This window comes from Pleurodeles waltl, chromosome 7 (assembly GCF_031143425.1).
Source record: "Pleurodeles waltl isolate 20211129_DDA chromosome 7, aPleWal1.hap1.20221129, whole genome shotgun sequence".
Taxonomy (NCBI): Eukaryota; Metazoa; Chordata; class Amphibia; order Caudata; family Salamandridae; genus Pleurodeles; species Pleurodeles waltl.
The window spans coordinates 578254082-578282047 of NC_090446.1; the positions used below are offsets into that span (position 1 = coordinate 578254082).

The 27966-nt window shown below is 50.6% G+C and overlaps 1 protein-coding gene across 1 annotated transcript in view; it reads right to left on the reverse strand.

The window, feature by feature from the left end:
• Nucleotides 1–27966, reverse strand: part of SRCAP (Snf2 related CREBBP activator protein) — a 1275580-nt gene that overhangs the window by 494329 nt on the left and 753285 nt on the right. The window contains exons 19-20 of the mRNA XM_069201690.1: nucleotides 4065–4222; nucleotides 3288–3625 (exon numbers count right to left, since the gene is read on the reverse strand). Coding sequence (XP_069057791.1) covers nucleotides 3288–3625; nucleotides 4065–4222 — 496 coding nt within the window. The remainder of the gene's footprint in view (nucleotides 1–3287; nucleotides 3626–4064; nucleotides 4223–27966) is intronic.

A 27966-nucleotide genomic window follows, 5' to 3' on the forward strand; every position in this document is an offset into this window, starting at 1 on the left:
GGTCCCTCCTGAGGTGTTGGATCGCCACCAGTCGAGTCGGGGTCGCCGGGTGCAGTGTTGCAAGTCTCACGCTTCTTGCGGGGAGCTTGCAGGGATCTTTAAAGTTGCTGGAAACAAAGTTGCAGCTTTTCTTGGAGCAGGTCCGCTGTCCTCGGGAGTTTCTTGTCTTTTCGAAGCAGGGGCAGTCCTCAGAGGATGTCGAGGTCGCTGGTCCCTTCGGAAGGCGTCGCTGGAGCAGGATCTTTGGAAGGCAGGAGACAGGCCGGTGAGTTTCTGGAGCCAAGGCAGTTGTCGTCTTCTGGTCTTCCGCTGCAGGGGTTTTCAGCTGGGCAGTCCTTCTTCTTGTTGCAGGAATCTAATTTTCTAGGGTTCAGGGTAGCCCTTAAATACTAAATTTAAGGGCGTGTTTAGGTCTGGGGGGTTAGTAGCCAATGGCTACTAGCCCTGAGGGTGGGTACACCCTCTTTGTGCCTCCTCCCAAGGGGAGGGGGTCACAATCCTAACCCTATTGGGGGAATCCTCCATCTGCAAGATGGAGGATTTCTAAAAGTTAGAGTCACCTCAGCTCAGGACACCTTAGGGGCTGTCCTGACTGGCCAGTGACTCCTCCTTGTTATTCTCATTATTTTCTCCGGCCTTGCCGCCAAAAGTGGGGCCTGGCCGGAGGGGGCGGGCAACTCCACTAGCTGGAGTGTCCTGCTGGGTTGGCACAAAGGAGGTGAGCCTTTGAGGCTCACCGCCAGGTGTGACAATTCCTGCCTGGGAGAGGTGTTAGCATCTCCACCCAGTGCAGGCTTTGTTACTGGCCTCAGAGTGACAAAGGCACTCTCCCCATGGGGCCAGCAACATGTCTCGGTTTGTGGCAGGCTGCTAAAACTAGTCAGCCTACACAGATAGTCGGTTAAGTTTCAGGGGGCACCTCTAAGGTGCCCTCTGTGGTGTATTTTACAATAAAATGTACACTGGCATCAGTGTGCATTTATTGTGCTGAGAAGTTTGATACCAAACTTCCCAGTTTTCAGTGTAGCCATTATGGTGCTGTGGAGTTCGTGTTTGACAGACTCCCAGACCATATACTCTTATGGCTACCCTGCACTTACAATGTCTAAGGTTTTGTTTAGACACTGTAGGGGTACCATGCTCATGCACTGGTACCCTCACCTATGGTATAGTGCACCCTGCCTTAGGGCTGTAAGGCCTGCTAGAGGGGTGTCTTACCTATACTGCATAGGCAGTGAGAGGCTGGCATGGCACCCTGAGGGGAGTGCCATGTCGACTTACTCGTTTTGTCCTCACTAGCACACACAAGCTGGTAAGCAGTGTGTCTGTGCTGAGTGAGAGGTCTCCAGGGTGGCATAAGACATGCTGCAGCCCTTAGAGACCTTCCTTGGCATCAGGGCCCTTGGTACTAGAAGTACCAGTTACAAGGGACTTATCTGGATGCCAGGGTCTGCCAATTGTGGATACAAAAGTACAGGTTAGGGAAAGAACACTGGTGCTGGGGCCTGGTTAGCAGGCCTCAGCACACTTTCAATTGTAAACATAGCATCAGCAAAGGCAAAAAGTCAGGGGGCAACCATGCCAAGGAGGCATTTCCTTACACCGCCTTAAGCATGAGACTTCTCACTCTGCACCAGATGCCCGCGGCTCAAGTTCAGGAGAACCAACATCGCAGAGAGGACTCCCAGGTGACTACAACGACGTGGGTACCCTGGGTAGACGTCCCTGCACCCCCACAGCGACGCCTGCAGAGAGGATCCAGAGGCTCCCCCTGACAGCGACTGCCTGGTAACAAAGAACCTGACGCCTGGACCAAGCACTGTACCCGCAGCCCCAGGACCAAGAGGAACCACCTACCAGTGCAGGAGTGACCAGCAGGTGGCCCTCATCCTAGCCCAGTCGGTGGCTGGCCCGAAAACTCCCCCTGTGCCCTGCCTGCATCGCCTAAGTGACCCCCAGGTCCCTTCATTGCTTTCAGTAGCAAACTGGATGCCTACTTTGGCTACTGCACCCGGCCGACCCTGTGCCGCTGGGGGTGTGTTTTGTGGGCTTGTGTGTGTCCCCTCCAGTGCTCTACAAAACCCCGCTGGTCCGCTCCCCGAGGAAGCAGGTACTTACCTGCTAGCAGGCTGGAACCAGAGCACCCCTGTTCTCCATAGGCATCTATGTGTTTTGGGCCCTCCTTTGACCTCTGCACCTGACCGGCCTTGTGTTACTGGTGCTGTGGCTTTGGGGTTGCCTTGAACCCCCAGCGGTGGGCTACCTATGCCCAGGAGACTGACTGTGTAAGTGCTTTACTTACCTGAGAAAACTAACCAAACTTACCTCCAAGGAACTGTTGATTTTTGCAGTGTCCACTTTTAAAATAGCTTTGCCATTTTAACCTAAACTGTGTGTACTACTGTTTCAAATCAAAGTTCTATACTTACCTGTGTGAAGTACATTGCATCTTATGTACTTACCTCAAATCTTGATTTTTGTGGTTCTAAAATAAATTAAGAAAAAAAAAAATATCTATATAAAAACTATTGACCTGGAGTTAAGCCTGAGTGTGTGTTCCTCATTTATTGCCTGTGTGTACAACAAATGCTTAACACTAACCTCTGATAACCCTACTGCTCGACCACACTACCACAAAACAAAGCATTTGTATTATCTAACTTTGCCATTATCAACCTCTAATGGGAACCCTTGGACTCTGTGCACACTATCTCTCACTTTGAGATAGTATACACAGAGCCAACGTCCTACAGAATGCAAATGCTTTTAAGTGAATCACAGGGGGTCTTAAGTCCTTTATGCTGTCAAGGAGAATTCTCCTATTCTACTAAAACCACTTTTATTACTAGGTCTCCCCCGTTTGCCATGGTAAAATAATTATGAATCTAAACTCATTATTTGAAGTACTCGTAGTGAAGAGATTGCTATAACTTATTAGCTGTACCAATCACTACCAAAATCCTCTACTTGCTCCTAACCCATTACTCATATCCCTGGGTGAAAAAGGTATGCTATTAACCCTAGAGGACATGCACGTTACTGCAATTGCATCCTAGGTTTTGTTAAGAATGTTAGTAGTTCACTCTATATTAATGCTGTTGCAATATTGCTGATACACCAGACAGACTAACTCATTATGTAACATTTCCCAGAGCTGGGAAAACCACGGTTTTGTGACTGCAACATAATGTGTAATGCTTAGAAGGATTGCAAGCTTTTTTGCCCTTATTATGCTTCAGCGTTATATGTTTGAAAGAAAACAATAATAAATACACAAAAAAACTAACCTTGTGGGGTTGAAACAGGCCCAAGGAGTGAAGTGACAGTTGTTGTAGTTGCAGAGATGTTTAAGGTCGGGGCAGGAGGCGGTTGTGTAACAGGTAGAAGTGGTGTAGGGCTGGGAAAGGTGACAGTGAGCGGACCCTGGGCTAGCATGGAATGAGTAGGCAACTGGGCGATGTCGGGATCAGAAACTGGAGCAGGTGATGGCACTGGAACAGGTGCTGAAATTTCTGGCATTTCAATTGCAGACAACGAAGATAGTCTCAGTGGAGGAACTGCTGCTCGTGGGCTGTTAACCATAACTAATGGTCGTCCTTCAGGCTTGGGGACTGGCTGAAACATTCTACAAAAAGACAAAGAGAACTTAGCAAGGCCAAAAAAAAGAAAAACATAAAAGATGAAATGACAGTTGGAAAGGTGAAATGAGAGAATCCTACTGACAAGAACAGCAGAGTGAATGTGTGAAATGCTGAACTAGAAAGAAAAGGAAGATTCTCAACACTTGCTACTTTGAAGAGCAGAACAAGTACTTCCCTGTAACGTCAGACCCTAGTTTTTGCAAGATTAGTTGATTTCCATGCTTTGAAGATGTCAAGTCAGATGTCTTAAAATCCTCAGAACATTAATGGTACAGCAGTTTAAAAACTTCAAAACCCATAAAAAATGTAGTTTATATACCAGATATGCGCTCATTTACTTTCATCTAGTGAGCGGTCAAGCCTGAGACTCCATCATGTTAAATTCTAAATTTAGCTATATATTGTGGAGGACAAGTTACTTACCTTCGGTAACGTCTTATCTGGTAGAGACTATATCTAGCTGAATAATCCTTGCCTTTGAATTCTCCCCAGGCGTCAGACTGTATCTGTAAGATTTTGAGCAGTACCCCTGCGCGACGGTACGTGGCATCGATGGGCTCAGAGTCCGTTGTCAGTGTCGTCTACACCGGAAATTACATCCTATATAGATGCCACTAAGGCGCACTGACATCAGTATCTTTTCACAATCTTCCATGCCAGAAGGGTCGAGCCAACAAGAACACTTACCACTAATGTGTATCAAAAATAATGCCGTGGAAAGAGTCCTTGCCCCTGGAAATCCGTCCGCAGAGCTGCCAAGATGGGTGGGTTGGTGAAGGAAACTGCAGCTAGACAGTCTCTAGAAGATAAGACATTACCAAAAGTAACTATCTTGCCCATCTGATAGACATCAAACTGCAGATTCCTTACCTCTGAATAGATATCCCTGGAGGCGGGTCTGCAGAAAAATTTCAAAGTCCTGCAGGACCAAATGGGAAAAGTGCTTGCCCCGAAGGACCTGACTGTCCAGGCAGTAGTGTTTGGTAAACATCTGCAGAGATGCCCACAATGCCGACTGACAGATGTCCACGACCGGAGCTCAGCGAACTAACGCAGTGGTCACAGATTTAGCTTGGGTAGAATAGGTGTGCAAACACTCGGGGTTGCTTTTTGGCCAGTGCGTACCGGATCTTAATGCAGGACCCGTTGGGAGATGGTCTATTTCTGCACTGCCCAATCTTTCTTCGAGCCCACATACTGTACAAGGACCTGGTCATTCACAAGGAACTATTTTGTACGATGTAGGAAAATGCCTCTCTTGGCATGGTTACCTCCTAACTTTTTGCCTTTTGTGGATGCTAGCTATGATTGAAAGTGTGCTGAGACCCTGCTAACCAGGACCCAGCACCAGTGTTCTTTCCCTAAACTGTACCTTTGTCTCCACAATTGGCACAACCCAGGCACACAGATAAGTCCCTTGTAACTGGGTCAGGGAAGGTTTATAAGGGCTGCAGCATGTATTATGCCACCCTGGGGACCCCTCACTCAGCACATGCACACTGCCTCGCAGCTTGTGTGTGCTGGTAGGGAGAAAATACTTAAGTCGACATGGCACTCCCCTCAGGGTGCCATGCCCACATCCCACTGCCTGTGGCATAGCTAATTCACCCCTCTAGCAGGCCTTACAGCCCTAAGGCAGGGTGCACTATACCACAGGTGAGGGCATAGTTGCATGAGTACTATGCCCCTACATGTCTAAGCCAATTCTTAGACATTGTAAGTGCACGGTAGCCATAAAGAGTATATGGTCTGGGAGTCTGTCATACACAAACTCCACAGATCCATAATGGCTACAGTGAATACTTGGTAGTTTGGTATCAAACTTCTCAGCACAATAAATCCACACTGATGCCAGTCTGGGATTTATTGAGAAATGCACACAGAGGGCATCTTAGAGAAGCCCCCTGCATGCGAGCCCAACTGCTAGTGCAAGGTTGACCGGTCTCTGCCAGCCTGACGCTTCCAGACTAATTTCTCGCCATATGGGGTGAGTGCCTTTGTACACTCTGTGACCAGGAACAAAGCCTGTCCTGGGTGGAGGTGCAAGAACTGCAACACCTGACAGTGAGCCTCAAAGGCACACGCCTGGTGTTACAGCACCCTAGGGCACACCAGCTAGTGGAGATGCCTGCACCCCGGACACAGCCCCCACTTTTGGCGGCACGTCCGGGGAAATAATGAGAAAAACAAGGAGTAACTCCCTCAGCCAGGTCCACCCCTAAGGTGACCAGAGCTGATGTGACCCCCCTCTTTAGAAATATCTCTATCTTGCTTTGGAGGATTTAGCCCATTAGGAATAGGGATGTGCCCCCTCCCCAAAAGGAAGGAGGCACAAAGAGGGTGTAGCAACCCTCAGGGTCATTAGCCAATGGCTACTGCCCTCCAGCCCTAACAACCCCCCTAAATTTTGTATTTAGGGGCGACCCTGAACCCAGGAAACCAGACTCCTGCCGACCTAACAAAGAAGGACTGCTGACCTGAAAACCCCGCTCAGAAGAAGAAAGACGACAACTGCTTTGGCCCTAGCCCTACCGCCTCTCTCCAGATTCAAAGAACCAGCACCAGCGAGGCATCCTGTGGGCCCAGCGACCTCTGCCAACTCAGAGGACTGCCATGCAACTACAAACGAACAAAAAACTCTCGTGGACAGTGGCCCTTTCTAAACAAGCAAGAATAAACCATCTTTAAAGGGACTCCCACCTCAAACCAGAAGCGCGAGTCCACAGCACTCTGCATCCAACGCCCCTGGCCTGTGTCCAGAGAAACCAGTGACGCAGAGAGGACTTCTAGGCAACTGATGACATGTCCACCCTGAGCCAACATATCTGCACCCCCACGATGTCGCCTGCAGAGGGAATCCCGAGGACCCCCTGACCGCAACTCCCCGGTGAGAAGAAACCAGAAGCCTGGAAGAAGCACTGCACCCACAGGCCCCAGGCCTGTGAAGAATCAACCAACGGTTCAGCAGTGACCAGAAGGCGGCCCTCACCCTTGCCCAGTCGGTGGCTGGCCCGAGAAGCCCCCCTGTACCCTGCCTGCAATGTCTGAGTGACCCCTGGGTCCCTCCGTTGATTTCGATCACAAACCTGGCTCCATGTTTGCCCATTCCACCTGGCCGCCCCTGTGCCGCTGAGGGTGTATATTGTGTGCCTACTTGAGATCCCCCCCCCCCCCCCCCAGTGCTCTGTAAAACCCCCTTGGCCTGCTCCCAGAGGACGCAAGTATTTACCTGTAAGCAGACTGGAACCAGAGCACCTCCTGTTTTCATAGGCACCTATGTTCTTTGGGCCCCTATTTGACCTCTGCACCTGACCGGCCCTGTGTTGTTGGGTGTTTGGGGTTGACTTGAATCCCCAACGGTGGGCTGCCTATGCCCCGGAGATTGAACTTATAAGTGCTTTACTTACCTCAAAAACTAACCTGTACTTACCTTCCCCAGGAAATGATGCATTTTGTAGTGTCCACTTTTAAAATAGCTTATTGCCATTTTATGCCAAACTGTGTACATTAATGTTTTTATTCAAAGTCCTATCTATACCTATATGCCAAGTACCTTACATTTAATGTATTTACCTGCAACTTGAATCTTGTGGTTCTAAAATAAAGAAAAGAATGGAAAATGTCACTTACCCAGTTGTACATCTGTTTGTGGCATTTAGTGCTGCAGATTCACATGCTATACATAGCTCTTCCGACATCTAGTGTTAGGCTCGGAGTGTTACAAGTTGTTTTTCTTCGAAGAGGTCTTTTCGGAGTGAAGGGATCGAGTGACTCCTCCTCTCGGTTACAGTGCGCATCGGCATCGACTACATTGTTAGATTGTTTTCTCTCAAAGGGTGAAGGAAGGATTGATGGAGTATAAGAATACAATGATGTCTATGCAAATGTAAATATATCTACATATGTACAAATATTAAACTTGAACGACTACAGGCTTCCGGGTAGGAGGGAGGGTGCATGTGAATCTGCAGCACTACATGCCACGAACACATGTAAACTGGGTGTAGGAAGTTGGCTCTGTATGCACTATTTCAAAGTAAGGAATAGTATGCACAGAGTCCAAGGGTTCCCCTTAGAGGTACGATAGTGGCAAAAAGAGAATTCTAATGCTCTATTTTGTGGTAGTGTGGTCGAGCAGTAGGCTTATCAAAGGAGTAGTGTTAAGCATTTGTTGTGTACACACAGGCAATAAATGTGGAACACACACTCAGAGACCATTCCAGGCCAATGGGTTTTTGTATAGAAAAATATATTTTCTTAGTTTATTTTAAGAACCACAGGTTCAAGATTTACAAGTAATACTTCAAATGAAAGGTATTTCAGGTAGGTACTTTAGGAAAGTTGAATTAGCAAAATAGCATATACAGTTTTCACATAAATGACATATAGCTATTTTAAAACTAAACAGTGCAATTTTCAACAGTTCCTGGGGGGAGTAAGAGTTTGTTAGTTTTTGCAGGTAAGTAAACCACCTACGGGGTTAAAAATTGGGTCCAAGGTAGCCCACCGTTGGGGGTTCAGGGCAACCCCAAAGTTACCACACCAGTAGCTCAGGGCCGGTCAGGTGCAGAGGTCAAAGTGGTGCCCAAAACGCATAGGCTTCAATGGAGAAGGGGGTGCCCCAGTTCCAGTCTGTCAGCAGGTAAGTACCCGCGTCTTCGGAGGACAGACAAGGGGGGTTTTGTAGGGCACCGGGGGGGACACAAGTCCACACAAAAAGTACATCCTCAGCGGCACGGGGGCGGCCGGGTGCAGTGTGTAAACAAGCGTCTGGTTCGCAATAGGATTCAATGGGAGGCCAAGGGGTCTCTTCAGCGATGCAGGCAGGCAAGGGGGGGGGGAGGGGGGGGGGGGGGGGGCTCCTCGGGGTAGCCACCACCTGGGAAAGGGAGAGGGCCACCTAGGGGTCGCTCCTGCACTGGAGGTCGGATCCTTCAGGTCATGGGGGCTGCGGATGCAGAGTCTTTACCAGGTGTCGGGTCTTAGAAGCGGCAGTCGCGGTCAGGGGGAGCCTCGGGATTCCCTCTGCAGGCGTCTGTAGGAAGTTGGCTCTGTATGTGCTATTTCAAAGTAAGGAATAGCATGCACAGAGTCCAAGGGTTCCCCTTAGAGGTAAAATAGTGGTAAAAAGAGATAATACTAATGCTCTATTTTGTGGTAGTGTGGTCGAGCAGTAGGCTTATCCAAGGAGTAGTGTTAAGCATTTGTTGTACATACACATAGACAATAAATGAGGTACACACACTCAGAGACAAATCCAGCCAATAGGTTTTGTATAGAAAAATATATTTTCTTAGTTTATTTTAAGAACCACAGGTTCAAATTTAACATGTAATATCTTGTTTGAAAGGTATTGCAGGTAAGTACATTAGGAACTTTGAATCATTTCAATTGCATGTATACTTTTCAAGTTATTCACAAATAGCTATTTTAAAAGTGGACACAGTGCAATTTTCACAGTTCCTGGGGGAGGTAAGTTTTTGTTAGTTTTACCAGGTAAGTAAGACACTTACAGGGTTCAGTTCTTGGTCCAAGGTAGCCCACCGTTGGGGGTTCAGAGCAACCCCAAAGTTACCACACCAGCAGCTCAGGGCCGGTCAGGTGCAGAGTTCAAAGTGGTGCCCAAAACGCATAGGCTTCAAAGGAGAGAAGGGGGTGCCCCGGTTCCAGTCTGCCAGCAGGTAAGTACCCGCGTCTTCGGGGGGCAGACCAGGGGGGTTTTGTAGTGCACCGGGGGGGACACAAGCCCACACAGAAATTTCACCCTCAGCGGCGCGGGGGCGGCCGGGTGCAGTGTTAGAACAAGCGTCGGGTTCGCAATGGAAGTCAATGAGAGATCAAGGGATCTCTTCAGCGCTGCAGGCAGGCAAGGGGGGGCTTCCTCTGGGAAACCTCCACTTGGGCAAGGGAGAGGGACTCCTGGGGGTCACTTCTGCAGTGAAAGTCCGGTCCTTCAGGTCCTGGGGGCTGCGGGTGCAGGGTCTTTTCCAGGCGTCGGGACTTGGGTTTCAGAGAGTCGCGGTCAGGGGAAGCCTCGGGATTCCCTCTGCAGGCGGCGCTGTGGGGGCTCAGGGGGGACAGGTTTTGGTACTCACAGTCGTAGAGTAGTCCGGGGGTCCTCCCTGAGGTGTTGGTTCTCCACCAGCCGAGTCGGGGTCGCCGGGTGCAGTGTTGCAAGTCTCACGCTTCTTGCGGGGTTCTTTAAAGCTGCTCTTTTGGATAAAGTTGCAGTCTTTTTGGAGCAGGTCCGCTGTCCTCGGGAGTTTCTTGTCGTCGTCGAAGCAGGGCAGTCCTCAGAGGATTCAGAGGTCGTTGGTCCCTTTGGAAGGCGTCGCTGGAGCAGAGTTCTTTGGAAAGCAGGAGACAGGCCGGTGAGTTTCTGGAGCCAAGGCAGTTGTTGTCTTCTGGTCTTCCTCTGCAGGGGTTTTCAGCTAGGCAGTCCTTGTTGTTGCAGGAATCTCGTTTCTAGGTTCAGGGAGAGCCCTTAAATACTAAATTTAAGGGCGTGTTTAGGTCTGGGGGGTTAGTAGCCAATGGCTACTAGCCCTGAGGGTGGGTACACCCTCTTTGTGCCTCCTTCCAAGGGGAGGGGGTCACATCCCTAATCCTATTGGGGGAATCCTCCATCTGCAAGATGGAGGATTTCTAAAAGTTAGAGTCACCTCCGCTCAGGACACCTTAGGGGCTGTCCTGACTGGCCAGTGACTCCTCCTTGTTGCTTTCTTTGTTCCCTCCAGCCTTGCCGCCAAAAGTGGGGGCCGTGGCCGGAGGGGGCGGGCAACTCCACTAAGCTGGAGTGCCCTGTTGTGCTGTGACAAAGGGGTGAGCCTTTGAGGCTCACCGCCAGGTGTTACAGCTCCTGCCTGGGGGAGGTGTTAGCATCTCCACCCAGTGCAGGCTTTGTTACTGGCCTCAGAGTGACAAAGGCACTCTCCCCATGGGGCCAGCAACATGTCTCTAGTGTGGCAGGCTGCTGGAACCAGTCAGCCTACACAGATAGTCGGTTAAGTTTCAGGGGGCACCTCTAAGGTGCCCTCTGTGGTGTATTTTACAATAAAATGTACACTGGCATCAGTGTGCATTTATTGTGCTGAGAAGTTTGCTACCAAACTTCCCAGTTTTCAGTGTAGCCATTATGGTGCTGTGGAGTTCGTGTAAAACAGGCTCCCAGACCATATACTCTTATGGCTACCCTGCACTTACAATGTCTAAGGTTTGGCTTAGACACTGTAGGGGTACAGTGCTCATGCACTGGTACCCTCACCTGTGGTATAGTGCACCCTGCCTTAGGGCTGTAAGGCCTGCTAGAGGGGTGTCTTACCTATACTGCATAGGCAGTGAGAGGCTGGCATGGCACCCTGAGGGGAGTGCCATGTCGACTTACTCATTTTGTTCTCACTAGCACACACAAGCTGGTAAGCAGTGTGTCTGTGCTGAGTGAGGGGTCTCTTAGGGTGGCATAATACATGCTGCAGCCCTTAGAGACCTTCCCTGGCATCAGGGCCCTTGGTACCAGAGGTACCAGTTACAAGGGACTTATTTGGGTGCCAGGGTGTGCCAATTGTGGAATCAAAAGTACAGGTTAGGGAAAGAACACTGGTGCTGGGGCATGGTTAGCAGGCCTCAGCACACTTTCAATTCAAAACATAGCATCAGCAAAGGCAAAAAGTCCGGGGTTAACCATGCCAAGGAAGCATTTCCTTACACAACCCCCCCCCAAACGAAAGAGGATGAGACTAACCTTTCCCAAGAGAGTCTTCATTTTCTAAGTGGAAGAACCTGGAAAGGCCATCTGCATTGGCATGGGCAAAAAGTCAGGGGGTAACCATGCCAAGGAGGCATTTCCTTACAGCGTCGCTGTGGGGGCTCGGGGGGGTCAACTCTGGCTACTCACGGTCTCGTAGTCGCCAGGGAGTCCTCCCTGTGGTGTTTGTTCTCCACAAGTCCAGCCGGGGGCATCGGGTGCAGAGTGCAAAGACTCACGCTTCCGGCGGGAAACATGTGTTGTTGCAAAGTTGCAGTCTTTGTGGAACAGAGCCGCTGTCCTCGGGAGTTCTTGGTCCTTCTAGATGTAGAGTAGTCCTTTGAGGCTTCAGAGGTCGCTGGACCCTGTGGAACGCGTCGCTGGAGCAGTGTCTTTAGAATTGGGGAGACAGGCCGGTAGAGCTGGGGCCAAAGCAGTTGGTGTCTCCGTCTTCTCGGCAGGTTTTCAGTTCAGCAGTCTTCTTCTTAGGATGCAGGAATCTCTTTTCCTAGGTTCTGGGGAGCCCTTAAATACTGAATTTAGGGATGTGTTTAGGTCTGGGGGGGCAGTAGCCAATGGCTACTGTCCTTGAGGGTGGCTACACCCTCTTAGTGCCTCCTCCCTGAGGGGAGGGGGGCACATCCCTATTCCTATTGGGGGAATCCCCCAAAATCAAGATGGAGGATTTCTAAAGGCAGGGGTCACCTCAGCTCAGGACACCTTAGGGGCTGGGTGACTCCTCCTTGTTTTTCTCATTATCTCTCCTGGACTTGCCGCCAAAAGTGGGGGCTGTGTCCAGGGGACGGGCATCTCCACTAGCTGGAGTGCCCTGGGGCATTGTAACACGAAGCCTGAGCCTTTGAGGCTCACTGCTAGGTGTTACAGTTCCTGCAGGGGGGAGGTGTGAAGCATTTCCACCCAAAGCAGGCTTTTGTTTCTGTCCTCAGAGAGCACAAAGGCCCTCACCAAATGGGGTCAGAAACCCGTCTCAGCAGCAGGCTGGCACAGACCAGTCCGTCCTGCACTGAACAATTGGGTAAAATACAGGGGGCATCTCTAAAATGCCCTCTGTGCATTTTTGAATAAATCCAACACTGGCATCAGTGTGGGTTTATTATTCTGAGAAGTTTGATACCAAACTTCCCAGTATTAAGTGTAGCCATTATGGAGCTGTGGAGTTCGTTTTTGACAGACTCCCAGACCATATACTCTTATGGCTACCCTGCACTTACAATGTCTAAGGTTTTGCTTAGACACTGTAGGGGCATAGTGCTCATGCACCTATGCCCTCACCTGTGGTATAGTGCACCCTGCCTTAGGGTATGTAAGGCCTGTTAGAGGGATGACTTACCTATGCCATAGGCAGTGTGAGGTTGGCATGGCACCCTGAGGGGAGTGCCATGTCGACTTAGTCATTTTCTCCCCACCAGCACACACATGCTGGCAAGCAGTGTGCCTGTGCTGAGTGAGGGGTCCCTAGGGTGGCATAAGACATGCTGCAGCCCTTAGAGACCTTCCCTGGCATCAGGGCCCTTGGTACCAGGGGTACCAGTTACAAGGGACTTAACTGGGTGCCAGGGTTGTGCCAATTGTGGAGACAATGGTACATTTTAGGTGAAAGAACACCGGTGCTGGGGCCTGGTTAGCAGGGTCCCAGCACACTTCTCAGTCAAGTCAGCATCAGTATCAGGCAAAAAGTGGGGGATAACTGCAACAGGGAGCCATTTCTTTACAATGGGCAAGTGACATATTCCGTTCGATGGTATGTGTAGCTGCAGATACACAAGCTATGCATAGACTACAAAGCAGTTAGTCCTCCCCAAAATAGCGGTGGCTAGCCTGTAGTAGTTGAAGTTGTTTGAAATAGTGTTCTTAAGACAGCTTGACCTACAGTAGCTTGTTGCTGCAAAAAAACATCAACACAGTAGTGTTTTGTAAATGTATGAGGAGTTGACGATGTGGCTGCTTTACATATATCAGCCACTGGTTTGTTTCCTAAAAATGCCATTGACGCACCTTTCTTTCTTGTAGAATGTGCTCTAGGAGTGATGAAAAGTTGTCTTTTTGCTTTGATATAGCATGTGTGTATGCATCCAACAAGCCATCTTGCTAATCCTTGTTTTGATATAGGATTGCCTTTATGCGGTTGTGGTAAAGCAACGAAAAGTTGTTTTGATTTTCTAAATTCTTTAGTTCTGTCTATATAGTCGATAAGAGCTCTTTTGAGATCTTGAGAATGAAGAGTTCTTTCTGCCACAGAGTCAGGCTGGGGAAAGAAGACTGGCAATTCCACTGTTTGGTTGATGTGAAAAGGAGATACTACTTTTGGAAGAAGTTTTGGGTTTGTTCTAAGTACCACTTTGTGTTTGTGTACTTGGAAAAAAAGGTTCCTCAAGAGTGAATGCTTGTATTTCACTAACTCTTCGTAATGAAGTAATCGCTACAAGGAAGGCAACCTTTCATGTCAAAAATTGAATTTGGCAAGAGTGCATGAGTTCAAAAGGTGGGCACATGAGTCTGGTAAGTACAATATTTAAATTCAAAGAAGGAACCAGTGGTGTTCTGGGTGGACCAATGCTTTTTAATCCTTCCATTAAGGGTTTAGTAACAGGAACTCTGAATAGAGAAGTGTGTTCAATAGTTTGTAAATAAACAGATATTGCAGTAAGGTGGATTTTGATGGATGAAAAAGCTAAATTTGATTTCTTCAAATTAAGTAAATAGCATACAATATTTTGTATTGATGCTGTAAGTGGATCAGTGTTTTTAGATTCACAATAGTAGACAAATCTTTTCCACTTGTTTGCATAACATTGTCTAGTAGTAGATTTATATGCATGGGGGCGTGGCCAGGGTCCGGAACATGGCGGACGCCTGATTATCTAGCTCCGGAGGGGCCTGCCGGATTAATCCTTCTCAGCGCGCTGGTCCGGGCCGCCTGCTCACGGAGTGTGGGCTCCCTGCGGCGGACCGCCGGGAGGCGCGATTGGGCCCCCAACGCAGTCCTGGGGCGAGAGGCGGGCGGTGCAGTTTGCTCCGTTACGGGGAGAGGCGTGCAGCCCCTCCCCTGCTGGAAGCCGCGGCCTGACGTTGTGCGGTCGGCCGCGGCGGGAGCGAGGCGGGCGGCCAGAGTCCATCGGCGCTCGCGTCGGAGGCTGAATTTACCGTTGCGAGGGGAGGCTAGCGGCCCCTCCCCTCGCTGAAAGCCGCGGCCCGGTGGTGAGCGGCCGACAGCAGCAGGAACAAGGCGGGTGGACCAGGTGCGGCTGCGCTCGCAACTGCGGCGCGAGTCCAGATCGCGGACCCTGGGGCCCCTGATGCAGTTGGAGAGAACTGGGGGCCCTCCCTGGTGTAAGCCCTCAACGGAAGCGACGGAGCGGGCGTAACGGCCCCACCTTTGCCAGAGCCGACCTGAGGGCATTGTACTTGGCCCAATTGGAGTACCTGGGCACGGAAAAGGCAACGGGATGGGCTGCCTAACGGAGTGTGTCATCTGTGGAGGTTCAGTAGTTGAACACGGATCCCCATGTGTTGCGCCTTGAGAGAGGTGCGCATAACGGACGGCCCCGGGTCAACTGTCTGGCGTGAGGGGACCGCGGAGCCACCGGACTTCTTGGGGCACAACTGACTCCGGAGAGAAGATTACAAACACGATCAGGTGGACACCCTTGAGCACGGAAAGAGGACTGGAAAGTGGGTGAGTGCCCCATTGGTTGGATGACTGGGCCTTGGCTGTGGCGGGCGCCTGGATCTGGCTGCCGGGGCAGGGCCGGACTGGAAATCCGAACAAAGGCATCGGGACTGAAATAGGGAGTAATTAGCAGCGACCTACTGCATGAGTGCCCCCCATCCTGGGAGCCGCAATTTAGACACAACCAGCAGAGCTCTTGGAGTTCGGCCAAAAAGGACAGAGTAGAAGTTAGAGCTCCAAAGTCCGAAAAGAAGGGACAATCCTAGTTGTGGTTCACACGAACGCGCGCGGGCCGTCTGCTGGGGCCCCCGAGGCGCGCCTGCTTGCCGGACCGATGCCCCCCAAGGGCCGTCACAAGAATAGAACCATGGACCACGAGTTGCCTCCTGGGGTGAGCGAAGCGGACTCACTAAACCAATCCCAAATTAAAGTTCAGGACACCCTAGACAAGATACTGGGGGCCATAGAGGATACCAAATCAACATTGCAACGTGACATCAACCAGGTTGCGATTGAGGTGGGGCTCCTGAGAGCTGACCATCACAAGTTGGTTGACAGGGTCAAAGAAGCGGAAACCATATTAGCGGACATCGTACCAAGGCAGAAAGACATAGCGGCGGAGGTAACTTCATTGACCGACAGAGTGGCGAGACTTGAACAACGTGCCGAAGACGCGGAGGGAAGAAACAGGAGGAGCAATGTGCGAGTGGTAGGCCTCCCTGAGGGGACCGAAGGGTCAAACTTGGTGGGCTTTCTGGAGAAATGGTTGAGCGAGGTGGTTGCGCCGGGATGCCTGACCCCCTTCTACACCCTGGAACGTGCCTATTGTGTACCATCGAGACCTCTAGCTCCTGGCAGACCCCGTGCTATAATCGCTAAACTTCTGCACTACAGAGACAGGGACATCCTCCTACAGAAAGCCAGAGAGACGGGCCCGTTCAAAGTAGGGAACGGGGAAGTTACACTGTTCCCGGATTTCACGCTGGAGGTCCAGAACAGGCGAAACTCATTCCTAATGGTCAAAAGAGCCCTGCGAGACGAAGGGATCCAGTATTCGCTATTATACCCGGCCAGGCTAAGAGTGATGGTGGAGGGCAAGACCACATTCTTCCAATCGCCGGAGGAAGCATGGGAATGGCTTGAGAGGCGTGGATCCCAAAAAGTGCGACCTGCAAGTGAAAGCCCTGGAGCGAGAAGAGCCCGCCGAGCCCCGAAGGGGAAGAGATCAAGTGACCGCCCTCGGTTGGCACCAACGCAAACGCAGAGAGAAACGGACAGGAGGGCGGCCCTAGAGGCGGCGGCTCGGGTGGGTGGTGAGGTGCCCCCCCCCCCCCGAGGGACCGAAGAAGAGTCCGATGATCCAATGGTTTCCTCTGCCGAGGACTCGGAGGGCCTATCGCCAGCACTGAGTGTGACCCCACAGACAGCCGACGAGCTCGTATAGCCCGGACGTGAAGCGGCGCCCAGAGACATAGCACACTGCTTGAGCGAGTGGCCCCTCCGGACCTGGCTCCCCCCCCTGACTCGACTCTTGCCTGTCCGACTTGGCTGGCGAGTACTGCAGTTATGTGTTTGGAAAAGTTGCATTATAGCACAGTTTATTGGGCAACCTACAGTTCCGGAGGCGCCCTGGGGTTTGGGAGTTGGGGTTTACATTTACAAGTTAAATCGGCTAAATGGGTGGAGAAATCTGACTACAGTAGAGGGGTGGGCATGTGGGGGAGGCTATTGAGATCAAGGGCGCGCCAGACCTGCCACGAGCAGGTCCCAAGCACTGGATGGCAGACTACAACCTTATAACCTGAAATGTCAGGGGGATGGGCACTCCGGCTAAAAGACATAGAGTTATATCATTCCTCAAGAGAAGGGGGGTGCAGATAGCAATGTTGCATGAAAGAACCCACTTGGCAATGGGCGAGGGAGAGAAACTAAGACGGAGGTGGAGGGGGCGGGTGTTTGCCACGGAGTATTCAGCTTATGCAAGAGGCGCACTGATTTGGATTAGAGCGGGGGTCCCACTGACGGTTGAGTCTTCCAGCATTGACAAAGAGGGAAGGTTTGTGATACTGGAGGGGAAACTACAGGGGATCCCGTTAGTTCTGAGTTGCATTTATGCCCCCAACCAAGATCAGATCCCATTCATGATCGGCTTATCAAGTCACCTCACCCGCCAGAGCACAGGGGAAGTACTAATAGGAGGGGACTTCAACGCAGTACTAGATATAAACATGGATAGGTCTACCCCACCGCTCCAAGGGGCAACATCAATTAAAACAGCACAAAATCTAACTGAGTGGTTGAGTACTTGGGGGTTAGGGGACGTCTGGCGGGTGCAGCACCCAACCGCCAGGGACTATTCATTTTACTCGGGCCTCCACCGAGTGCACACTAGAATTGATAGGGTGGTCTGCACCTCGGGACTGGCTCGCGATATGACCCAGTCAGAATACCTTGCTCGCACAATATCGGATCATAACTCTCTACTACTAACGAGGAGGGTATCACGGGACAGGCCGCCCATCCCGTCATGGAGACTGGCCCCTGCGACACTCGAAGATCAGGCATATAGAGAGGCACTGCGCAACCACCTAACAGAACACATTGAAACAAACAAGGGATCCACCCCCTCCAGGGCGGTGAAATGGGAGACACTCAAAGTGGTGACGAGGGGTTTCTGTCTCGGGCAGTCGGCGGGAGTGAGGCGCACACTAGAGAGGGAGCTAACTGCCCTGGAGGAGGTCATACACGAGGGGGAGCTAAGACAGGGCCCTGCAGCGCAAGAGGATGAAAAATATAATCAAGCACACAGAGAACACTCACAGGCTGAAGAAAGACTAAGATGCCATGACATGCAAAAATATCTAGCATCCATACAATCTGAGGAGGGGAGGTCGGGTAAACTGTTGGCATGGTTGGTGCGCCCAAACGGAGATAGTGAACCCATCACAAGCGTGCTGGATAGAAGGGGAAACCGTAGGCTATGCCCAGGCCCCATCAATGACGCATTCAGGGATTATTACGCACACCTGTATAGAAGACCTAACGACTTGGAGACGGCGACATTTGACAACTACCTGTTACGGATCCCCCTACCGGTGCTGGATCTCGAGGATAGGGATAGGCTAGGAGGGCCAGTGACCATGGAAGAGATAAATGATGCCATAACGCAACTGGCCCCTGGGAAGACCCCTGGTACAGACGGCCTTCCTATGGATTTTTACAAGAAATATAAATCCTTACTGACTCCCTGCTTGGCGAAGATGTATGCGGAGGCAATACAAAAGGGGGAGCTACCATGTACACTACGTGAGGCGCTGGTAGTCCCACTCCCCAAGACAGCAAACAGGGAGGCTTCGGTGTCCGACTTCCGCCCGCTATCCATGCTAAATAGTGACTTCAAGATCCTCAGCAGGATCTTAGCCGGCCGACTGCTTCCCCACATGTCCACACTGATACATGCTGACCAAAATGGCTTCATTCCCGGTCGCAGCACCTCTTTAAACCTTAGGCGACTCTTCTCTGTATTACACATGCCCGAAGAACTGAGGCCGCTGGCGGGGACCCTGTTGGCGGTGGATTTCGAGAAGGCATTTGACTCAATTCGTGGGACTACCTGAGGTCGGTGATGTTAAAAATGGGTCTGGGAGAAAACTGGGTTAGATGGGTGGACCTGTTGTACTCGTCCCCACTAGCAAGGGTGAGGACGGGTAGAACAATCTCCAGGGCGTACCCGGTGTTCCGTGGCACTAGACAGGGGTGCCCCCTTTCCCCACTACTGTTTGCCCTGGCTATCGAGCCCCTGGCGACTCGGCTGAGGGAGGGGGGTGTGGGTAGGGGGGTCGAGTGGGGGCCAACTGAACACATTGTCTCCCTTTACGCTGACGATATATTAATTTATCTTAGGGACGGTCCCAGTGGTATCACTTGGGCACTTGGGGCACTGGAGGACTTCGGGGTGGTTTCGGGACTGCGCCTAAACTGTGGCAAAACATACGTGTTCCCTTTGACTGCGGGTTGCGAGCGCCCACCAACATGCCCGACAGACGTGAACTGGGCCCCTCGGTCCTTCAGGTACTTGGGTATTCAAATATTCCACGAATTGGAAGATCTCAGGGAGGGTAACCTTGGCAAAGCGACTCGATCCTTGAGGTCCTCGGTAGGGTTTTGGCGCTCCCTGAAGTTATCAATAATGGCCAGAGTGGCACTATCTAAAATGATCATGCTTCCAAGACTCCTCTACTACTTTGTCAATTTACCATTGTTGATCCCTCCGGTATGGTTCCGTGGCTTGAACGTACTGCTCAGAGAGCTAATTTGGGACAATGGACGTAGACGCACTGCACTCACGACCACTTGTAGGCCGACCCGCATGGGAGGACTGGGTGCCCCCGACTTTGAGGCTTATTACTTGGCATCCCAACTACAGTGGGTAGCCGGCTGGCTGGCGGGCAAGGGACACCTGGACCTGTGGACAACCCAGGGGGTAATGGACACGTCACGGATTGCGACACTCATGACAGGCAAGAAAATAGTCCTGCCTGGAAACAACATGATGTTAAAAGTCGCAATGGCATGCTGGAAGAGATGCGCGAAGAGAGTAGGAGTGGGCCCACCATACTCCCCGGCCTTACCGCTCTCGGCACTGATTATGGAGTCTGGGGGGAAAGGACCGAAAAGCCTGGGACTCGGTCCCTGGACGGGTGCAGGGATTGAGACAGTGGGTGGACTATTCGAGGGGGGGGTACTGAGGGGCTTTGCTGATCTAACGGGTGTGGGTGTTCCCCGGGGTCAGTTCCTGCTCTTCGGGAAGTTAGTGCACGCACTGAAGGACCACTGGTGCACGATAAACGCTGAACCCACTCCTCACGGAGTATTGCACCTCCTACTGACGTCGGGGGAGGAGCCCCACTTGATAACAAAAATATACCGAACCCAGTTACAATCCATATTAGATCCCTTGCAGTCATTGAGGGAGCGATGGGAAGGCACGATTGGGCGGGACTTGTCTGACCCTGAGTGGAACAAAACGTTGGCATACCCCCAGACGATCACACGGAATGCGCGGTTAAAATACATCCAATATAATTACCTGCACAGAACGTACCTAACACCGCACCGACTATTCCGTATATACGGGGGGCCCCCCAGGGCGTGTCCAAGATGTCGGGGGGGTGAGGCAGACTTTGACCATATGGTGTGGGGGTGCCCAGTGCTTCAGGTTGGTTGGAAGGAGATATTGTCTATTCTGTCCCAGCTATTCGGTACGGAGTTACTCCCTACCCCGGAACTGTGCTTACTGGGTCTCAGGCCGGCAGCATTAAACGGGAAATTAAGAGGGCGTTTCCTGGACCTAACCCTGCATGTTTAATTACTTCCATACATTCTGATGGAAGTTTTCGGTAACCAAATTCTATGACTTCAGGAGCCAAAGCGCTAGACTGAGAGCACTGTGATTTGGGTGCCTGATTTGACCTTTGTTCTGTGTTAACAAAACTGGTCTGTTTGGGAGTTTGGAATGAGGTACTACAGACAAGTCTAGGAGTGTGGTGTACCAATGCTGACGAACCCATATTGGGGATAGGAGTATCATGGTGAGTGATGTTTGATGTAGTCTGCTGACCAGAAAGGGAAGGGTGGGGAGGGAAGGGTGGGTGGGGGGGGGGGGGGGGGAGGGGTGTAAGCAAATATCCCTGACCAACTGATTCACAGAGCATTGCCCTTGGATGTGGGTCTCTGGATGCAAAGTTTTGGCATTTCACGTTTTCACTTGTTGCAAATAGATCCAATTCTGGTGTTCCCCACTTTTGAAAGTACTTGGGAGTGGATCTCCCATTTGTGAGTTTGTTGGTGATTCCTGTTTAGGAGATCTGCCAGCTGATTGTCTATCCCTGGAACGTATTCTGCCAATAGATGCGATTGTGAATTGCCCATTTCCATATTGTTTGGGCTAGTAGGGACAGTTGAGATGAATGTGTTGTAAGGAAATGGCTCCCTGTTGGAGTTACCTCCCACTTTTAGCCTGATACTGACTTGACTGAGAAGTGTGCTGGGACCCTGCTAACCAGGCCCCAGCACCAGTGTTCTTTCACCTAAAATGTACCATTGATTCCACAATTGGCACACCCCTGGCACACAGATCAGTCCCTTGTAATAGGTACCAGTGGTACCAAGGGCCCTGTGACCAGGGAAGGTCCCCAAGGGCTGCAGCATATGTTGTGCCACCCTAAAGGACCCCTCACCTAACACATACACACTGCCATTGCAGATAGTGTGCATTGGTGGGGAGATAAAGGCAAAGTCGACATGGCATCTGTAGGAGGCTGGACTGGCTTGTAGTGAGTACCAAGGGGTACTTGCACCTTGCACCAGGCCCAGTTATCCCTTATTAGTGTATAGTGTGTCTAGCAGCTTAGGCTGATAGATAATGGTAGCTTAGCAGAGCAGCTTAGGCTGAACTAGGAGACGTGTGAAGCTACTACAGTACCACTTAGTGTCATATGCACAATATCATAAGAAAACACAATACACAGTTATACTAAAAATAAAGGTACTTTATTTTTATGACAATATGCCAAAGTATCTTAGAGTGTACCCTCAGTGAGAGGATAGGAAATATACACAAGATATATATACACAATACCAAAATATGCAGTAATAGTATTAGAAAACAGTGCAAACAATGTATAGTTACAATAGGATGCAATGGAGACACATAGGGATAGGGGCAACACAAACCATATACTCCAAAAGTGGAATGTGAATCACAAATGGACCCAAAACCTATGTGACCTTGTAGAGGGTCGCTGGGACTATTAGAAAATAGTAAGGGTTAGAAAAATAGCCCACCCCAAGACCCTGAAAAGTGAGTGCAAAGTGCACTAAAGTTCCCCAAAGGACAAAGAAGTCGTGATAGGGGAATAAGGCAGGAAAGACACAAACCAACAATGCAACAACAATGGATTTCCAGTCGAGGGTACCTGTGGAACAAGGGGACCAAGTCCAAAAGTCACAAGCAAGTCGGAGATGGGCAGATGCCCAGGAAATGCCAGCTGCGGATGCAAAGAAGCTTCTACTGGACAGAAGAAGCTGAGGTTTCTGCAGGAACGAAAAGGGCTAGAGACTTCCCCTTTGGTGGATGGATCCCTCTCGCCGTGGAGAGTCGTGCAGAAGTGTTTTCCCGCCGAAAGACCGCCAACAAGCCTTGCTAGCTGCAAATCGTGCGGTAAGCGTTTTTGGAGGCTGCTGTGGCCCAGGAAGGACCAGGATGTCGCAAATTGCGTCAGGAGAGAGAGGGAACGTCGAGCAAGACAAGGAGCCCTCTCAGCAGCAGGTAGCACCCAGAGAAGTGCCAGAAACAGGCACTACGAGGATGCGTGAAACGGTGCTCACCCGAAGTCGCACAAAGGAGTCCCACGTCGCCGGAGACCAACTTAGAAAGTCGTGCAATGCAGGTTAGAGTGCCGTGGATTTCCGCCGGAAGTGCACAGGGGCCGGAGTAGCTGCAAAAGTCGCGGTTCCCAGCAATGCAGTCTAGCGAGGTGAGGCAAGGACTTACCTCCACCAAACTTGGACTGAAGAGTCACTAGACTGTGGGGGTCACTTGGACAGAGTTGCTGGATTCGAGGGACCTCGCTCGTCGTGCTGAGAGGAGACCCAAGGGACCGGTAATGCAGCTTTTTGGTGCCTGCGGTTGCAGGGGGAAGATTCCGTCGACCCACGGGAGATTTCTTCGGAGCTTCTAGTGCAGAGAGGAGGCAGACTACCCCCACAGCATGCACCACCAGGAAAACAGTCGAGAAGGCGGCAGGATCAGCGTTACAGAGTTGCAGTAGTCGTCTTAGCTACTTTGTTGCAGTTTTGCAGGCTTCCAGCGCGGTCAGCAGTCGATTCCTTGGCAGAAGGTGAAGAGAGAGATGCAGAGGAACTCTGATGAGCTCTTGCATTCGTTATCTAAAGTTTCCCCAGAGACAGAGACCCTAAATAGCCAGAAAAGATGGTTTGGCTACCTAGGAGAGAGGATAGGCTAGCAACACCTGAAGGAGCCTATCAGAAGGAGTCTCTGACGTCACCTGGTGGTACTGGCCACTCAGAGCAGTCCAGTGTGCCAGCAGCACCTCTGTTTCCAAGATGGCAGAGGTCTGGAGCACACTGGAGGAGCTCTGGACACCTCCCAGGGGAGGTGCAGGTCAGGGGAGTGGTCACTCCCCTTTCCTTTGTCCAGTTTCGCGCCAGAGCAGGGCTAAGGGGTCCCCTGAACCGGTGTAGACTGGCTTATGCAGAATTGGGCACATCTGTGCCCAACAAAGCATTTCCAGAGGCTGGGGGAGGCTACTCCTCCCCTGCCTTCACACCATTTTCCAAAGGGAGAGGGTGTAACACCCTCTCTCAGAGGAAGTTCTTTGTTCTGCCATCCTGGGCCAGGCCTGGCTGGACCCCAGGAGGGCAGATGCCTGTCTGAGGGGTTGGCAGCAGCAGCAGCTGCAGTGAAACCCCAGGAAAGGCAGTTTGGCAGTACCAGGGTCTGTGCTACAGACCACTGGGATCATGGGATTGTGCCAACTATGCCAGGATGGTATAGAGGGGGCAATTCCATGATCATAGACATGTTACATGGCCATATTCGGAGTTACCATTGTGAAGCTACATATAGGTAGTGACCTATATGTAGTGCACGCGTGTAATGGTGTCCCCGCACTCACAAAGTCCGGGGAATTGGCCAGGGTGCCCTCACACTAAGTAACTTTGCACCTAACCTTTACCAGGTAAAGGTTAGACATATAGGTGACTTATAAGTTACTTAAGTACAGTGAAAAATGGCTGTGAAATAACGTGGACGTTATTTCACTCAGGCTGCAGTGGCAGGCCTGTGTAAGAATTGTCAGAGCTCCCTATGGGTGGAAAAAGAAATGCTGCAGCCCATAGGGATCTCCTGGAACCCCAATACCCTGGGTACCTTAGTACCATATACTAGGGAATTATAAGGGTGTTCCAGTAAGCCAATGTAAATTGGTAAAATTGGTCACTAGCCTGTTAGTGACAATTTGAGAGAAGTGAGAGAGCATAACCACTGAGGTTCTGGTTAGCAGAGCCTCAGTGAGACAGTTAGGCACCACACAGGGAACACATACATATAGGCCACAAACTTATGAGCACTGGGGTCCTGACTAGCAGGGTCCCAGTGACACATAACAAACATACTGAAAACATAGGGTTTTCACTATGAGCACTGGTCCCTGGCTAGCAGGATCCCAGTGAGACAGTGAAAACACCCTGACATACACTCACAAACAGGCCAAAAGTGGGGGTAACAAGGCTAGAAAGAGGCTACTTTGTCACAGCATCCCCCTCAGGATGCCATGCACACAAAATACTGTCTGTGGCATAGGTAAGTCACCCCTCTAGCATGCCTTACAGTCCTAAGGCAAGGTGCACTATACCACAGGTGAGGGCATAGCTGCATGAGCAATACGCCCCTACAGTGTCTAAGTCCATTCTTAGACAATGTAAGTACAGTTGTGGCCATATTAAGTACATGGTCTGGGAGTTTGTCAAAAACGAACTCCACTGCTCCATAATGGCTACACTGAACACTGGGAAGTTTGGTATCAAACTTCTCAGAATAATAAACCCACACTGATGCCAGTGTTGGATTTATTAAAAAAAGCACACAGAGGGCATCTTAGAGATGCCCCCTATATTTTACCCAATTGTTCAGTGCAGGACTGACTGGGCTGTGCCAGCCTGCTGCTGAGAGACGAGTGTCTGACCTCATGCGGTGAGAGCCTTTGTGCTCTCTGAGGACAGAAACAAAGCCTGCTCCCCTGCAGGAACTGTAACACCTAGCAGTGAGCTTCAAAGGCTCAAGCTTCGTGTTACAATGCCCCAGGGCACTCCAGCTAGTGGAGATGCCCGCCTCCTTGACCCAGCCCCCACTTTTGGCGGCAAGTCCAGGAGAGATAATGAGAAAAAAAAGGAGGAGTCACTGGCCAGTCAGGACAGCCCCTAAGGTGTCCTGAGCTGAGGTGACTCCGACTTTTAGAAATCCTCCATCTTGTAGAAGGAGGATTCCCCCAATAGGGATAGGAATGTGACCCCCTCCCCTTGGGAGGAGGCACAAAGAGGGTGTACCCACCCTCAGGGCTAGTAGCCATTGGCTACTAACCCCCCAGACCTAAACACGCCCTTAAATTTAGTATTTAAGGGCTCCCCTGAACCTAAGAATTTAGATTCCTGCAACTACAAGAAGAAGGACTGCCGAGCTGACAAACCCCTGCAGAGGAAGAACAGAAGACACCAACTGCCTTGGCCCCAGACTTACCGGCCTGTCTCCTGCCTTCCAAAGAAACCTGCTCCAGCGACGCTTTCCAAGGGACCAGCGACCTCTGAATCCTCTGAGGACTGCCCTGCTTCGAAAAAGACAAGAAACTCCCGAGGACAGCGGCCCTGCTCCAAAAGAACTGCAACTTTGTTACAAGGAGCAGATTTAAAGACCCCTGCAACTCCCCGCAAGAAGCGTGAGACTTGCAACACTGCACCCGGCGACCCCGACTCGACTGGTGGAGAACAACCAACTCAGGGAGGACCCTCCGGCGACTCTACGACTGTGAGTAACCAAAGTTGTCCCCCCTGAGCCCCCACAGCGACGCCTGCAGAGGGAATCCCCAGGCTCCCCCTAACCGCGACTGTCTGAACTCCATTTCCCGACGGCTGGAAAAGACCCTGCACCCGCAGCCCCCAGCCCCTAAAGAAACGGAACTTCTGTGGAGGAGTGACCCCCAGGAGGCCCTCTCCCTTGCCCAGGTGGTGGCTACCCCGAGGAGCCCCCCCCTTGCCTGCCTGCATCGCTGAAGAGACCCCTTGGTCTCCCATTGAAACCTGAAGGAAACCCGACGCGTGTTTGCACACTGCACCCGGCCGCCCCCGCGCTGCTGAGGGTGTACTTTCTGTGCTACTTTGTGTCCCCCCCCGGTGCCCTACAAAACCCCCCTGGTCTGCCCTCCGAAGACGCGGGTACTTACCTGCTGGCAGACTGGAACCGGGGCACCCCCTTCTCTCCATTGAAGCCTGTGTTTTGGGCACCTCTTTGACCTTTGCACCTGACCGGCCCTGAGCTGCTGGTGTGATAACTTTGGGGTTGCTCTGAACCCCCAACGGTGGGCTACCTTGGACCCAAACCTGAGAATTGTAAGTGATTTACTTACCTGTCAAAACTAACAAAAACTTACCTCCCCCAGGAACTGTGAAAATTGCACAGTGTCCACTTTTAAAACAGCTTATTGTGTTTTATGTAAAAAGTATACATGCTAAAGTAATGATTCAAAGTTCCTAGAGTAGTTACCTGCAATACCTTTCAAATGAGATATTACATGTAAAATTTGAACCTGTGGTTCTTAAAATAAACTAAGAAAATATATTTTTCTATAACAAAACCTATTGGCTGGATTTGTCTCTGAGTGTGTGTACCTCATTTATTGTCTATGTGTATGTACAACAAATGCTTAACACTACTCCTTTGATAAGCCTACTGCTCGACCACACTACCACAAAATAGAGCATTAGTATTATCTCTTTTTGCCACTATCTTACCTCTAAGGGGAACCCTTGGACTCTGTGCATGCTATTCCTTACTTTGAAATAGCACATACAGAGCCAACTTCCTACACGCGGGTACTTACCTGCTGGCAGACTGGAACTGGGGCACCCCCTTCTCCATTGAAGCCTATGCGTTTTGGGCACCACTTTGACCTCTGCACCTGATCGGCCCGAGCTGCTGGTGTGGTAACTTTGGGGTTGCTCTGAACCCCCAACGGTGGGCTACCTTGGACCCAAACTTGAACCCCGTAGGTGGTTTACTTACCTGCAAAAACTAACAAACTCTTACTCCCCCCAGGAACTGTTGAAAATTTCACTAAGTGTCTAGTTTTAAAATAGCTATATGTGATTTATGTGAAAACTGTATATGCTTTTTTGCTAATTCAAAGTTCCTAAGGTACCTACCTGCAATACCTTTCATTTGAAGTATTACATGTAAATCTTGAACCTGTGGTTCTTAAAATAAACAAAGAAAATATATTTTTCTATACAAAAACCTATTGGCCTGGAACGGTCTCTGAGTGGGTGTTCCTCATTTATTGCCTGTGTGTGTGTCCAACAAATGCTTAACACTACCCTTTGATAAGCCTACTGCTCGACCACACTAACACAAAATAGAGCATTAGAATTATCTCTTTTTGCCACTATCTTACTTCTAAGGGGAAACCTTGGACTCTGTGCATACTATTCCTTATTTTGAAATAGTGCATACAGAGCCAACTTCCTACAATAAGTAACCTCTTTAATAGACCTTAAAGCCCTACGGCAGGGTGCACTATACCACAGGTGAGGGCATAGCTGCATGAGCAATGTGCCCCTACAGTGTCTAAGTCTATTCTTAGACGTTTTAAGTACAGTGTGGCCATATTAAGTATATGGTGTGGGAGTTGGTCAAAACTAACTCCACAGTTCCATAATGGCTACACTGAATACTGGTAAGTTTGGTATCAAACTTCTCAGCACACTAAATCCACACTGAGGTCAGTGTGGGATTTATTGAAAAATGCACCCAGACGGCATCTTAGAGATGCCCCCTGTATGTTAGCCAAACGGTGTAAGGAAATGCCTCCTTGGCATGGTTGCCCCCTGACTTTTTGCCTTTGCTGATGCTATGTTTAAAATTGAAAGTGTGCTGAGGCCTGCTAACCAGGCCCCAGCACCAGTGTTCTTTCCCTAAACCTGTACTTTTGTATCCACAATTGGCAGACCCTGGCATCCAGATAAGTCCCTTGTAACTGGTACTTCTAGTACCAAGGGCCCTGATGCCAAGGAAGGTCTCTAAGGGCTGCAGCATGTCT